Source organism: Epargyreus clarus, unplaced genomic scaffold (genome assembly GCF_041222505.1).
Source record: "Epargyreus clarus isolate Ecla_fem2 unplaced genomic scaffold, WU_Ecla_fem_2.2 ptg000003l, whole genome shotgun sequence".
Classification (NCBI taxonomy): Eukaryota; Metazoa; Arthropoda; class Insecta; order Lepidoptera; family Hesperiidae; genus Epargyreus; species Epargyreus clarus.
The window spans coordinates 6,005,019-6,019,337 of record NW_027332211.1 but is presented as its reverse complement, the minus strand read 5'-3'; the positions used below and the strand labels follow the sequence as shown (position 1 = coordinate 6,019,337).

The 14,319-nt window shown below is 32.3% G+C and overlaps 3 protein-coding genes across 4 annotated transcripts; 2 read left to right on the top strand and 1 right to left on the bottom strand.

Moving 5' to 3' along the window:
• The first annotated feature begins 735 nt into the window (after positions 1-735).
• LOC140751289 (trans-1,2-dihydrobenzene-1,2-diol dehydrogenase) lies at positions 736-4,529 on the top strand. 2 transcript variants are annotated; one of them, XM_073085190.1, is made up of 6 exons: positions 736-875; positions 1,947-2,151; positions 2,226-2,517; positions 2,850-3,096; positions 3,262-3,415; positions 4,296-4,529. In XM_073085190.1, exons 2-6 carry the CDS (start codon positions 1,947-1,949, stop codon positions 4,412-4,414), a joined length of 1,017 nt encoding a protein of 338 aa, XP_072941291.1. In that variant the 5' UTR covers positions 736-875; the 3' UTR covers positions 4,415-4,529. The 2 variants fall into 2 exon arrangements, with proteins under 2 accessions (XP_072941291.1, XP_072941282.1); XM_073085181.1 differs by having other exon boundaries at positions 826-935.
• Positions 4,222-7,724, bottom strand: Gem2 (Gemin 2). Its single transcript, XM_073085204.1, has 4 exons — positions 7,076-7,724; positions 6,429-6,741; positions 5,112-5,211; positions 4,222-4,838 (listed from the first exon to the last, which is right to left on the bottom strand). The coding sequence occupies exons 1-4, from the start codon at positions 7,304-7,306 to the stop codon at positions 4,709-4,711; spliced, it is 774 nt and encodes a 257-aa protein (XP_072941305.1). The 5' UTR covers positions 7,307-7,724; the 3' UTR covers positions 4,222-4,708.
• Positions 7,725-8,420: 696 nt separating this feature from the next.
• LOC140751256 (probable RNA helicase armi) lies at positions 8,421-14,319 on the top strand. The gene is made up of 7 exons (XM_073085147.1): positions 8,421-8,651; positions 8,841-9,021; positions 9,118-9,261; positions 9,808-10,211; positions 10,501-10,653; positions 11,246-13,528; positions 13,909-14,319. Exons 1-7 carry the CDS (start codon positions 8,589-8,591, stop codon positions 14,263-14,265), a joined length of 3,585 nt encoding a protein of 1,194 aa, XP_072941248.1. The 5' UTR covers positions 8,421-8,588; the 3' UTR covers positions 14,266-14,319.

The following is a 14,319-nucleotide window of genomic DNA, read 5'->3' as shown; positions in this document are numbered from 1 at the left end:
TTATTTCAAACTTTTACAGAACGTAATTAAAACTTCGTTGCTCTAAGCACATTTCGGCTATATTGCTCCCTAGCGCCTCTTTAAACAATTTTTCATTTATAATTATTAAATTGAACAAGTGTTCTGATTGTATCTTGTATGCACATATTCTAGAACTGATTACGATATAGCGACACGGTTGTAGTGATGCCGTCGGTACGTATGTAAATGTATGCCTTTTAGTTACCCAACATTATAATAAATAATATTTTAATGGTCATTGAGGGCAATGGTAGTTCGTCAGGCAGTGGCCTTAATTTTGTAAGCTTTTCTTCCTTGTAATGTAAAGAATTACTAAATCCTTGATGAACTAAGTTTGTATTTAAGTCTTCCACATAAATGGAAATTACTGAGTTTGTCAAAACAGAACAACCAAAAATTTCTCAGAATCCACTTTAGCAGCAACACAAAATTAAATTATATTTGCATATTATAAATACGAAACGATAGTTTTGAAATAACGGAAATTATTCCGTTATACAGTGTCAGTTCGCAATTCTGGACCATACTTAAATAGTTTTATGTTTATCGATTATAATAGTAATAGGTCGCCTAAAATTAAACCATTTATGTAAGGCAAATCATGAAAGAATTTTACCACGGAGTTTTACCACTATTTTTATTTATTACTACTATTGGCATCCTTATTTGTTATCGAAGGTGTCGATAATTTACTGATAGCTTAGCAGGCACTTATGATTCTTGTTGTGTAAATATCTGCCTATTATCATTCGATCACTACACGTTTTATTTTGCAACTGGTAACTTGTCTCGTTTCGTTGCATAAAAATATTCTGTGATCAAGGTACGAAGGAACCGATTAAAAGTCTGTGACTGTAAGTAATACATTGTCTGTCTGTTATTTTAACACTATCGTACATACTTAACAGCAAATGGTAACGTAAATTGAATAAATATTAAAAAAAATATAGTAATATATGACTAATATTATTACCTACTACAATCGCAATCGCAGTAGCTATGTTGTTTTTCTTGTATATTATTGTTTCCGATTGCAAATAACCTTTATTTTTTCTAAGATATTTCCTATTTAGATTGGTTACATTATTTTAAAGTTGATATATTTAAATATTTATCTTAATGTCGGTAGGTTCTTAAATGCTATTAATATCATGTTTTTATTAAAACTAAATTGCGTGCACGGCGACACGTAGCTGCATATTAAGTGTTAGGTTCTTATCTAGAAAGACGTAAGTACCTAAGTCACTAGAGTTGAAATATATACCTATTTATATTGCCGAATATAAATAGTACATAAACTTTAAAACGCTTTTATTCATTGTAATTTAATTTATATACCTAATAAGTATAAATGATTGTACTTAGATACATTTGTTTGTTAATTTTTAAGATGGAAAAAAATAGTTAACAGAAATTAGCAATTTACCTAACAGTCTCCGTATATAGAAAGTACCTACTAACTAAATGTTAGGGCTATTTTAGCTATACCTACCTAATAAGTATCTGTTTAATAGGTAACATTGTTATCTATTGAGCTATTAATTAGGCACGTGCATAATGAATATAACTAGGTCATAAATTATAATAATATCGATCGATGTGTAGAACAAAATATTTTTTTCCTCATCGTCGCTTATATTACATTTATTACCAAACTCGTCCAAGAATTAAATCAATATGCTGGGTAGTCTAAAGTGGTGGCCGTTTTGCCCCTTGGGTACATTTAATATATTATTGTTAATACAATAAAAGTTACAATACATACGATTTTTCTGTTTCGTGTACGATACAATCCTACTAGCGACATCTATCTACCTTACTAGGTAGAATTTAAATTTCCAAGAGGGTGCTCATTATGCAATTATATAATTTTAAGTATGTTTAGTACATCCATGTTTGCCTTTCACATAGTTCTGCATTTTCAGATGGCACTTCGTTGGGGTATCGTTACTGCTGGTAAAATCAGCCACGACTTTGTTAATGCCTTTAACACTTATCCGAACAAGGGCGATCAAGTGATAGTCGCTGTAGCAGCCCGGGACAAGAGTAGAGCTGCGGATTTCGCTAAGACCCATAATATTGCAAAAGTTTTCGACACTTACCAAGATTTAGCTGCAAGCAATGATATTGGTACGATTTTCGATTTAAAGTTTTATAAAATCTCTTCAGATACCGTTATCGTAAAATATGGTTTACATTTGTAGATATTGCGTATATTGGGGCCTTAAATCCGGACCATTATGATCTTTCCAAGTTGTTCCTTGAATCGGGGAAGCATGTGTTGTGTGAAAAACCGCTTTGCCTTAACTACAAACAGGCGGAGAGCCTGATAAATTTAGCAAGAAAGAAGAAGTTATTCCTGATGGAAGCGGTATGGTCAAGATTCTCTCCAGCATATATTGCGTTGGAAAAGGAATTAAACGCAGGAAAATTGGGAGATGTCCAGTTTCTAGAAGTAAACTTTGGGGTCCCAATTCATAATGTGGATAGGCTTGCGTAAGTACCTATATTATTCCGTCTATGTTCTCTATGTTATAGATAAAGTTGGAGGGTGTTGCATACGATTTTGAAATCCATATCTGTTTAGAAAATAGCAAACAAGAAATGCAAAATCCTGCTAGTATGTAGGTATTGGTTACATTTTTACAGATGGATGAGTTTTTCAGAAGACGATAGGATTTTTGTAAAAAGGTTTAGTTTACTAGTCTACAATTTATTAATTATTAATAAATAAAGTTAAAACGTAGACTCGTATGGAGAGAAGTAAAATTTTCAATTATGTATATAAAAAATGTTCATACAACTTACTATTTTATAAACATTTACAGTAAAAAGGAGCTTGGAGGCAGTGCTGTTCTGGACATCGGCTTATACACTCTACAATTAGCACAATATGTATTTAAGGATGAACCGATCAAAGTGACAGCAGTAGGAGAGCTAAATGAAAACGGAGTAGATATTGTTGATACCATTATCCTTCAGTATACAGGGGGTAGGCGAGCTGTACTCAACGTACATTCTAGGGTGAAGTTATGGAATAAAGCAACTGTGGTCGGAACTGCGGGTAGAATAACAGTAAGTGTATTGAATCTTTAAAATCATTAGAATGTTCGACAGACTTCGTTTAAATTACGGATTACGTCACGAACTCCACGACCCTTCTTCAAGGAAGCACATTTTGTTCATACAGATTCCGTTACATTTTTAAAATAGATTTTATTAATCCTATTATTTTTTCAGTTAGAGGACCCGTTCCACTTCCCCGACAAGCTAATCCATGTTGATGGGAAAATTGAGGAATTTCCTTTGCATACATCCAACTTGCCATACAACTTCGCCAATAGCGCTGGATTGGTGTACCAAGCGGTCGAAGTAGCCAGATGCATTAAAGAGGGTAGGTGAATAATATACACACATGCACACTTAGGCTAACGTAAAAACTGACGCGGATACAAAGAGTGGACAAGCCATAAAGCCATATGAAATTTAGAACCCTTTATGGTTCGACTACGGCGGCACCAACGCCGCACCTATTTCTGCCTCATAACAGCTTACACTGCTGTGTTCGGGTTTGGAGGGTGTGTAACGGAGACATACTTTTCCGAGGCGTACCAGCTTAGTCCTTAAGGGTGGCAGCGCATCTGTGGCTGACTTCAGGTAGGCATATCCAATCCTATCTGGGGTTGATTAAAGATGTCCATGGGCGGCAGTAGCCACTTACCATCACGTGGACTTCATGCACGTCTGCTACTCCCATATTATATATAAAAAAATGGCAGCGTTCTACGGATTTGGAGAATATGATGATGCTGGCAAGGCTGGCTTTAGGGGAGAGCAGGTGGGGATACTGCCCCGGCGCCTCCACGAGAGGGTCTACAATAGAGAAAACATCAAAATTTTGAGTGAACTACTTGTTGAAATAATTTTTATTTGTTGGCAGTATAATTTGAGATTTGACGGAAAAAAATCTTTTATTCGGAAAATAATTAAGGGCTTTCACTCCTTTGTTGTCCTACGGTCTTCACATCTCCAAATCCGGCCCGGAAAAATAGTACCTAGCAACCTATTGGTACTATTTTTCAATACAAATGCATGAACGTGCACAACATCACTTTTAGCGGATATTCTTAATTAGCTTGCGTAATCAACATGACCAATTGGTGTCATTACTGATTTCCTATTTTTACAAGGTCATAAATAAAAAAATATATTTTCAACAAATATATTTTTATGTTTTCGTCATTCATCTTATTATCATAACACTTAACTTTCAGGACTTATAGAATCGCCACGTATGAGTCATCAAGACAGCCTTATTTTAGCAAAACTTGAAGATACAGTTCGAAAACAAGTTGGTGTACACTTTGACGTCGATTCCAAAGACTACAGTTAAACAATTTTATAATTGTTTATTAAAAATGGACACATACATAATTGTTTCTTTTTTCGTATGAATACACTATACAGCTATAAAAGGTTTTTTAATATAATATCCACCATTGGAAGGATTAGTCTCCATTAGTTATCTCTTTTTCCATTCATATATTTTCGAAACAATACGTTTATTAATAATAAACTACCTATTTATGTTCTTGCATATAAACACAATTGTACAAATCACTTACCAAATTCTAAGTAATAAAAATAAATCACGTATTGTCAATATTAATATCTAACAAATTAAAACTTAAAAGTTTTCTGCAGGAAAAGGGTCAGCCAAATCATGTTGTCTAAAATATCTTGATACTAAACATATGAATAAATTTAGAGGCATTACATTTATTCTGGAGTTCTCAACTTCATCATTGAAATGGGACCTGGAAAATAATATTATCATTTTACTGGCGTTATTACAAGTTAATTGGTCATTATTCATTATATAACAAAATTATATAAAATCATTTAATTTTAATAAAAATAAGCAACATCAGGTGCACCATATTAATATAAGTAAATAAGCGATAATTTGCCTGTGTGTTATCAAATGGATATAAGGCTTAAGAGTCAGTGAGTAAGTGTGTGAGTGGTGAGTGTATGAAATTATAAAGTATAAGTTATAAGCATAAGTCAATTATAATATTTATACAAACCTTATTTTAGCACATTTTCTAGCTAATGTTCTTAAAATACTAACAGTGTCAGATAGCAGGGGTTGTCTTGTACATGCCAAAAAAGCATATATCCATTGGCCTGAAAACAAAAAATTACATGAACATGTTTACATATTTTATACTATAGACTAGCTGACCCGGCAAACCATATAAATAAAAATAGGTTAAGGGTGAACAACCCTTATCACTTACGGGTTTGAAAAATAGATAGATTATTTGAAACTGCGATGGTAGCGAAGTCTGTCTAATCCAAATTCAAATTCAAATATATTTATTTGCAAGAACATGGATCCAATGTGAAATATTACAAAATCAACAACTACTTACGAATTAATCATAATCATAATCATAATCTTTATTTGCTAAATAAGGTACAATAGGTGTTTAGGCAAAGTATACAATCCTCTTATTTTGCCTGTAAGGCGTGCAAATATATAGTCAGGTATGACGTAATTATTTTATAGTACCAAGTAACAAATTAGTATACACAGAATTAACTATTGCTTTTCTATTCACACATAAATGTCAAACATAATTTTATGTCAATATAATATGTTCCAAATTACATTTACAAGATTCTCTAAGTCAGGTCAATTACATAATTTATACATGTCATTTAATAAATATTTTAATAAATTCATATTCAAAAAACAAATTCAGTCATTACAATGTCAATCATTACAGTTTCAATTAAATAATTCACTTGATATTACTATAACAAACATAATTATTAGATCAGTACACATACATCTATTGTTACAATTTTATCTATGTATATTAAAAATTAATTAAAAAAATCTTTTCCCCTCGAAGACACAAAACAAATTTAATTTAAATCAGTCCAGTCTTTTAGGAGGAGTTCAGTGACATACCCATGGACTTAAGAAATATATATATAAAGATAAGTAAATTGGAATTTTTTGTGGTTTATCAACATTTATAGCCTATAGTATTATTGTCACAGTGATGTGATACAGGTTTCTTACTAAAATGGTTTTTTGACCATATGAGATCCAAATATAATGTTTTCAGATGCCCCACAACAGATACTCTGTTTAAATTTTATTATGGACAGACAATATGTAGTTAATAGATTCAACAATAGGCATATCATCCAATGATATGCTTGAGGGCAGTGTGATAAACGAGTATGCCTACACATAGTACCATTGTGAAAAAAGTACTAGCCAATTAGATGGAAAGCATACAATCATAAACATTTAAATCAAGAGCATCGAAAGTATCGAAAGTAGGGTATAAAGATATTATTATGTGCTATGTATAACTCAATATTACCTGTTTTGTAGTCAATTGTCTGACCAGGTTCAACATCATCTAATGTTTCTATGACATATTCTAGACCTTTGTCCAACAGTGACTGTTTCAAACCAAGCACACAGGTCAAAGTGGGGTCGTTATTTTCAAAAAATCCTTTCCAAAGAGCAATATTGTCCTTATCAAAGTTTATCGTTTTGAAGTCCTTTGGCCAAAGTTTCTTTTTAGCTAGTAGGCGGGATATGTACATTCTGACATCTGAGAAGTCCGCAACTTGAATGTTTTGCCACTCCCTCGTGGGTATTAGGAATTCAGGAGCTGTTGCATGTTCAATCTGCAAGGAAATAATTACTTATTATATGATATGTGCTTTCTTTGTTTGCTATATCGTATACAGTAGGTATTAAACTCCTCTCTGAGGTCTATCTGTTATGCACCTCAGGTATGCATTGTTCCACATTTGGTAACAATATCTATAATATAAATTATTATTTAAGAATAGGTGCATCTTCTACTGATATACTTCGGAGCAGGTTGTGATTAATTTAAATCCTGGTATCCTACTGTCGTGAACAGACAAGTAAAAGGATAGCAGCAAGTTACATGGAAAACTTGTACGATTCAAACAACATATGAAAAAATGTATTAAATCAAAATTTCAAACAAACCTGTTGCACAAATTGAGATTGATTTTGAGCAAATTTTGAGTAATTGATTGTACATGTGGACACTGGTGAATAGCTCTTGCGCTCCTGAATAACCCTCCGTAAGTACTCTTCTCCATTTGTTGGTACCTCCTTCAATTCTACGTCAGGATTTATAAAAAAACAGGGAGACATTGATTCTTCAGTTTCCTCATCGTCACCGTTACAAGCGTATAATACTTGCTTTTTTGACATTTTTGTAAGAATAACTTGTTTATAACCTGATATAGGTTAATAAATAAATAGATGTAAAGTATTAAAATGTAGTTAGAATCAGTTTTTATTTATAAATTGGTTGGAGTGGGATTTCCCTACAGTTTTACTTTTGTAAACTTATTGCAATAGTTAATTGTTTTTATCATGGAAAAAATAACTTGAAGCATTTGAACAAGTGAATTCTCAACTCAACTCCCATATCATAAGGTCTTTAGCTTCAAATATAAAACAAGAATTTTACTTAGTATTGACTGTAAATTGCCTGATCATATAATTTTATGTATACTTTGTTCTATTTATTTTGTTGATTTGATTGATAGCTGGTATCGATGTTCGTATTTAACTTTCTTAAAAGTTAACTCATTATTTTCTGTCACTTCTCAGATCTCACTTTTCAATCATCGGTTGATCGGTGGCAGAAGGGATTCCAAAAATTAAAAAAAAATACAATTACTTTTTATGTAACAATCGATTTAGTGATAAAAATAATAATGAAATACGACTATTTTTAAAAACTCTATTTTAAATGCGTCTATCTAGAAAGTACATTAATTTTAATGTCTGAGAGTAAAGAGTAAGGTAATGAGATTTAATGTCTTTTCTTGTCGTCAAATTTATTTGACTATTGACGATCTTTTTTTTCGCCGGCAGATTTAGATTGTATTTTAAAACATCGATTATTTAATATATTATTGTCATTAGGTCGATTATTTTTTTACTCATTCTACCCACCCCATCCCTATAGCATAGACCACAGTGACAGATTAAATAAGTGTATTTAGAGCACAGAGTGCTTAACCTCGGCTTCCTATTGTAAATGTCTATGTTTGTCAGCAGTCTTGTGGTGCCTTTATATATCGATGCATACTTAAAATTAATGTTTTGTATAGATTACAATTCTAGGACTTGAAATATTTCTTAATAACAAATATAATATGAATAAGTTTCACTGAGAAATATTTGTCATTTAATAGATGATTTTCTAAAATGCTGAATATAAAATAGGGCCGAAAATGTTAATAGTAAAAAAATATATAATGTGGTCTTTTGTTTAAGTGCTTTCACTGCTTTCCGTCAATGTCTTTATTAAATGTATCATCTATGGTCAATGTCAAGTTCGTGAGTTTTAAACGGATTCGGAATATTGAAATTTAATAATAAATCATTCAAAAAGCTATTCTCTTATCAAATATCAAATCAATGAAATTATTTTTTGAAACAATTACTTAGATCAGATTTTATTTTATTTGTTCAGAACGTGATGTCTAGTTCGAGTAATATATCTCAATCTGCTTATTCACCGTCTGAACCAGAAACTCCGCAAGTATTGTATTCGTTTCATTAAAAAATATTATTATTTTAATCATTATGAATAGTAGAATTATATTAGTAATTATTAAGATTAGTGCTTACAAATAGAACAATATACAATTGCTATTATAGACAATTTAACATCTTAATTTTCTTGCTTTTATACATATTTATATATCTATGGATATCTCATTGCTTTCAGAATACACCACAAAACAGGACTCAAAATTTTGACCAATCTTTGAGCCACGGCGATCTTGGCCACAGTATCGAACAATCTCTGAAAAATGCACAGAAGGAGATGCATCAGAAAAGAATTCAGTCACTAAGAAAGGAACTTGACTATTTAAAATCTACGGAGTGGAAATTTGAATATGATAAGGGCTTTATGCAATAAAATATTTTAATTTTTGTGTAAGAATTTAAAGACAAAATGTTTTCATATATATGGTCCTTCTTTAGCAGTTTATTTGGAAAAGATGTTGATGAACAATTTGACAAGGAGAACTATCTTGCGGAGCAACTTTTGGAATTGGAATATAATGAGGAAAGAATTGAGAGCATGACAAATGTGGATTCTGAAATAGAGATCCCAAGGAATACAGAATGCATTGAAAGAACAGGTAATTTAGTTGTAGTTGTTATAACTTGATGTTTTATGTTCAAACATGAATAATGTTCTTTATTGTTTTATTATTTACTAGCTGACCCAGCAAACTTTGTACCGCCGCAAAATCTATTTATCAAATATATTTCATATAAAATATAGCCTATGTAACTCGTGGATAATGTAGCTTTCGAATCGTGAAAGAAGTTTTAAAATCGATCCAGTAGTTTTTGTGCCTATTCATTACAATCAAACAAACAAACAAAGTTTTCCTCTTTATAATATTAGTATAGATTAAAAAAAATTATAAATGAATGTGGAGTTCAGAGACTGTAGACCGTTGCTATTTCACAATACTGCATACATTTTAGAGGGTTTTATTACCCTAAACTCTCTCATAGTTTTATGTAGTAAAACCCTCTAAAATCTTTGTTTATGATAGGTGCATCTTCAACAATACCATGTAGAATGTAAAAAATGAGCTAAATGAGAAATCTTTTATACTTTACATAATAACTACAGAAAATGAAGAAGTAGCATTTAAAAAAAATGTTTTTTACAGGAGTCATAACCTATCATGGTGAAAATTATGTCCTCATTGATGGAATGCTATATTTTGACCTTTCCGCTTGTTCTCTGAACTTGAGTGAGAATGATAAAGTGCTATATCTCGGTTACAAGGATGCCAATGAAAGTATAATTGTTGTAAGGATCTTACAAAACCTCGGTGTGAGTTGGGGATTTGAAGAAGACACTGAAGAGAATAAATTTGAAGTTATAGAGCATGTTCTGATCGGAGAGGTTAATGAAAGGGAAAATCGTTTTGTTTATATAAAAGACAGTGATCTTAAATTCAATCTGGATAATGTTGAAGGTACATTCGTTCCGGTGAAGGGAGACTGGCTGGAAATGAAATGTAAAATTAAACAGGATGAGAATAAATTATCAGATATATCAACGAAACAGGTAAATGTTATTGAACAATCTCTGAAATATGCCCAGCACACTAAAATAATAATGAATATTACCGATTGATATCTTACATATAAAATTCTTGTGTCACAATGTTAGTTACCGTACTCCTCCGAAACGGCTTTACCGATTGTCACCAAATTTTATATGCATATTCAGTAGGTCTAAGAATTGGCTACTGTCTATTTTTCATGCCCCTAAGTGATATATTTCATAAATAGATTCTGAGGCAGTACAAAGTTTTCCGGATCAGCTAGTAATTAATAAAAATGTCTTGTTTCAGGTATTGGAAGTAATTTCTTTTCACCCACTTAGGGCAAAAGTGAAACATGCAACTGTAACCCACTGGGATGGTGATAATGGAACATGTGATCGAGTTATATACTTTAGTAGTGACTGCTTGCAAAGCGTGGTTGAAATGAAAGTTGGAACTAAGGTATTTTTAGATTGCTTATTGTTTTAAGTGTGCCATATTATTCATCATCAACCCATTACTGTCCCACTGCTGGGCACGGGTCCCCTCTCATAATGAGAAGGATTAGGCCATAGTCCACCGTGCTGCCAAGTGCGTATTGGTAGACTTCATAAACCTTTTGAGTTTTTTTTTTAAATCTCTCAATTATGCAGGTTTCCTCACGATGTGTTCCTTCACCGTTTAGCAAGTGATAATTAATTTTTAGTACGCACATAACTTTGAAAAATCAGAGGTGCATGCCTGGGATTTGAACCTCGGACCCATCGATTGATAGGCCGAGTTTCTTAACCACTAGGCTATTACTCCTTACCATATTATTGCTGCAGCCATATTATTATAATACTAGATTTCCATTTAACAAATAACAGAGGTAACATCCATTCATAATAAACAAAATATATATTGTTTTTTGAAGTCAAACGTAAATGTGTCTTCACCATTAGTCATAAAAATAATACAAACTTCTCTGTAAAGCAGGAATAATGTTGTTCAGTAGCAGCATCATTATTGTACCATATCTATAATAAATCTTATTTGTGATATTTTTTGGCAGGTAATAGTTGAAGCAATTGAAAGCAGCCAGGTAATGTGTACATGGCGTGCTATAAAAATGCTTGTTACCGACACTAATATTAAGCAGGAGGATAGCAATAATGTTACCAGTGATCACGAGATAAGTCTCAATTTAGAGAAGGAAAAGAAAATCGAAATGACTTGCTCAATAGTATTTGAAAATTTAAATATTAACCAAAGTGAAATCAAACAATTAAACATTACCAATAATAGTAATGAAATATACACTTTAAATAAATGGATAATGCTAAGCAAAAGAAGAGATTCGCAAATTGTTGTAAAACCATTTTTAACAAATCCCACAAAGTTGCATCCTTCTAAAACAATCACACTAACCATAACTTGCCAACCCAAATTCTTAGGAAGTACCAAAGAATGCTTAGTCATCTTGTTTCGAGGGTTTCAATTCAAAAGATTTATTGAAATCAATATTGTCGATGATAATACTATACCTAAATATAATACAAGTAACCAGTTAGACAATAAATCAACAAGTAACAAGATGACAAGCTTAAAGAAGATAAGAAATGGTAGAAACGGGACAGTAGTACCTGGTGTTAGACCAGTAAAACCACCTGCCTTTATATCAGAAAGACTTGGTTCATATCCAATTCCAGAAAAAGTTTGGTCAACAATCCTAGGTGATTCTAATCAAACTATCTGTAGCAGTGATTTTGACAAAATAATTGCAAGAATTGAAACCAACTTGCCTTGCTTATATCGAGAATTGAATATAACCAATTACCTTGATAGGTGGCATACCCTTTTGTTCATGGAAGAAATTCAAGAAAACATCGATATAAGAGTGCACGATATATCAAATACGTTTTTGATACGCTGTCAGGAATACCTTGGAATTGAAATTAAAGGACTTTCTGAGAAGAGACCATCCATAGTTGTCGGAGACAGTGTTATCGTAAAAAGTACTTTTGATCCAAATAAATCTCAATATGAAGGATTTATTCATGCGATAAAAGGAGATTTGGTGTTACTAAAATTTAATCAACAATTCCACGAGACGTACGACGGAGGAGATGTTTCGGTGGAATTTCATTTCTCAAGGACAACTTACAGGAGATCACATCAAGCAATCAATTCAGTTCTTAGTAACTTAGGTCCCGATGTGTTATTTCCGCGTCGCGTTATACTCCGACAACCTCAAGTTTCAGCAGAAAAAGTGAAATCTATTAAATGGTTTAATGAAAGTTTAAACGAGGGTCAAAAAGGTGCTATCTCTAACATACTTTCTGGGGAATGTCGACCACTTCCATACGTCATATTTGGGCCACCTGGCACAGGGAAAACTGTTACTGTTATAGAAACTATTTTACAAATTCTGACAATGATTCCCGACAGCAGAATCCTAGTGGCCACTCCATCAAATAGCGCGTCTAACTTAGTTACAGAACGTCTTATACAGTATAACGATTCTTTCAACGGATCGATAGTGCGACTCATCGCTCACTATTTAATTGATTCAACAAATATATCTGATGAGATAAAACCGTTTTGTGCTACCCTTGACTTGGGAAAGGAAGATACTTTCAAATCAAGACATGTAATCAAAAATAACATGAATCTTAATTGTTCCAAGTCTCTTATAGGAAGACATCGAGTTACAATAGGGACATGCTATTGTCTCGGTAGCATAATCCAGTTAGGATTACCTCGAGGTCATTTTACTCATATCATTGTTGATGAAGCGGGCCAGGCGACCGAACCAGAAATTATGATACCAATGTCACTCATTGATAAGGAAAATGGTCAAATAATACTCGCTGGTGACCCTAAGCAGTTGGGACCGGTAGTAATGTCGAAATATTGTATGGAATTTGGTATGGCAGAGTCGTTTTTATGTAGGCTTCTTGAAACATTTCCGTATCAAAAAGATTATGAATCTTTTCAAAATGGATTTGACACCAGGCTTATATCACGATTAAGCGACAATTATCGATCAGTGAAAGAAGTTTTGAAATTACCGAGCGAGATGTTTTATGATGCTTCTCTTGTTGCGAAAGTTGATTATAGTATGCCATGGACAACTAAATTTGTTAATGCCACATGTGATATATTTGATATTAATGAGGAAAGAACTGGTGGGATTTTCATTTACGGAATCAATGGTTGTAATACTAGAGCTGAAGATAGTCCTTCTTGGTTGAACCCTCACGAAGCTTCCATGGTGGCATTAGTAACTTGCAAGTTATATAAAAAGGATATAACTGCAGATGAAATTGGTATAATAACACCATATATTGCACAGGTAAGAAATACTGAATATCAAATTTTAGAAATAATGGTGTTATAATTATAATGATTAGTGAAGTTAGCTTTTAAAATGACTTACAAGCATAAAGTATTGAAAAAATTTAATACAATATATAAATTTACGAGAAAAATTATATCACTGGACATTTTACAAGTAGGTTTAATACATTTCGCTTAGTGGATACAATTCGACCAAGCGATAAAACTTAACATTCGCCACACAAAAAATAAAGATTATCAGAAATAAAAGAAAAATGTTCTTAAATGTTTTGTCTTAGCCTTTTTATTTATTGATAACTTTCAAACTATAATTTAAAAAAAACGCATATTGAATCATCCAAGCGCTTTGAAAATATCATCTATATATTGTTTCAGATCAGATACTTAAGGCTTTTATTCGATTCCATGGGATTAGAACAACCAAAAATCGGAACGGTTGAAGAGTTTCAAGGACAAGAAAGACCAATTATATTGGTGACAACAGTCAGATCTACGAATTCCTATATTCAAGAAGATATAAAACATTCATTGGGATTTGTAAAAAACCCAAGAAGACTAAACGTTATTATAACCAGAGCTCAGGTGTCTGCAATAATCTTCTGTAATCCACATTTGTTATCTCACGACCCTTTGTGGAATTCGGTGATAGCTTACGCAATTAAAGAAGACAAATACGTGGGTTGCGATTTACCCGATTCGTTACAAAAATCCAGCCCCAGCTATAAAGAATAAGATAAATATTTTGTATTCGGTTCTAATTATTAATAAAGACGCATAAAAGTAAAA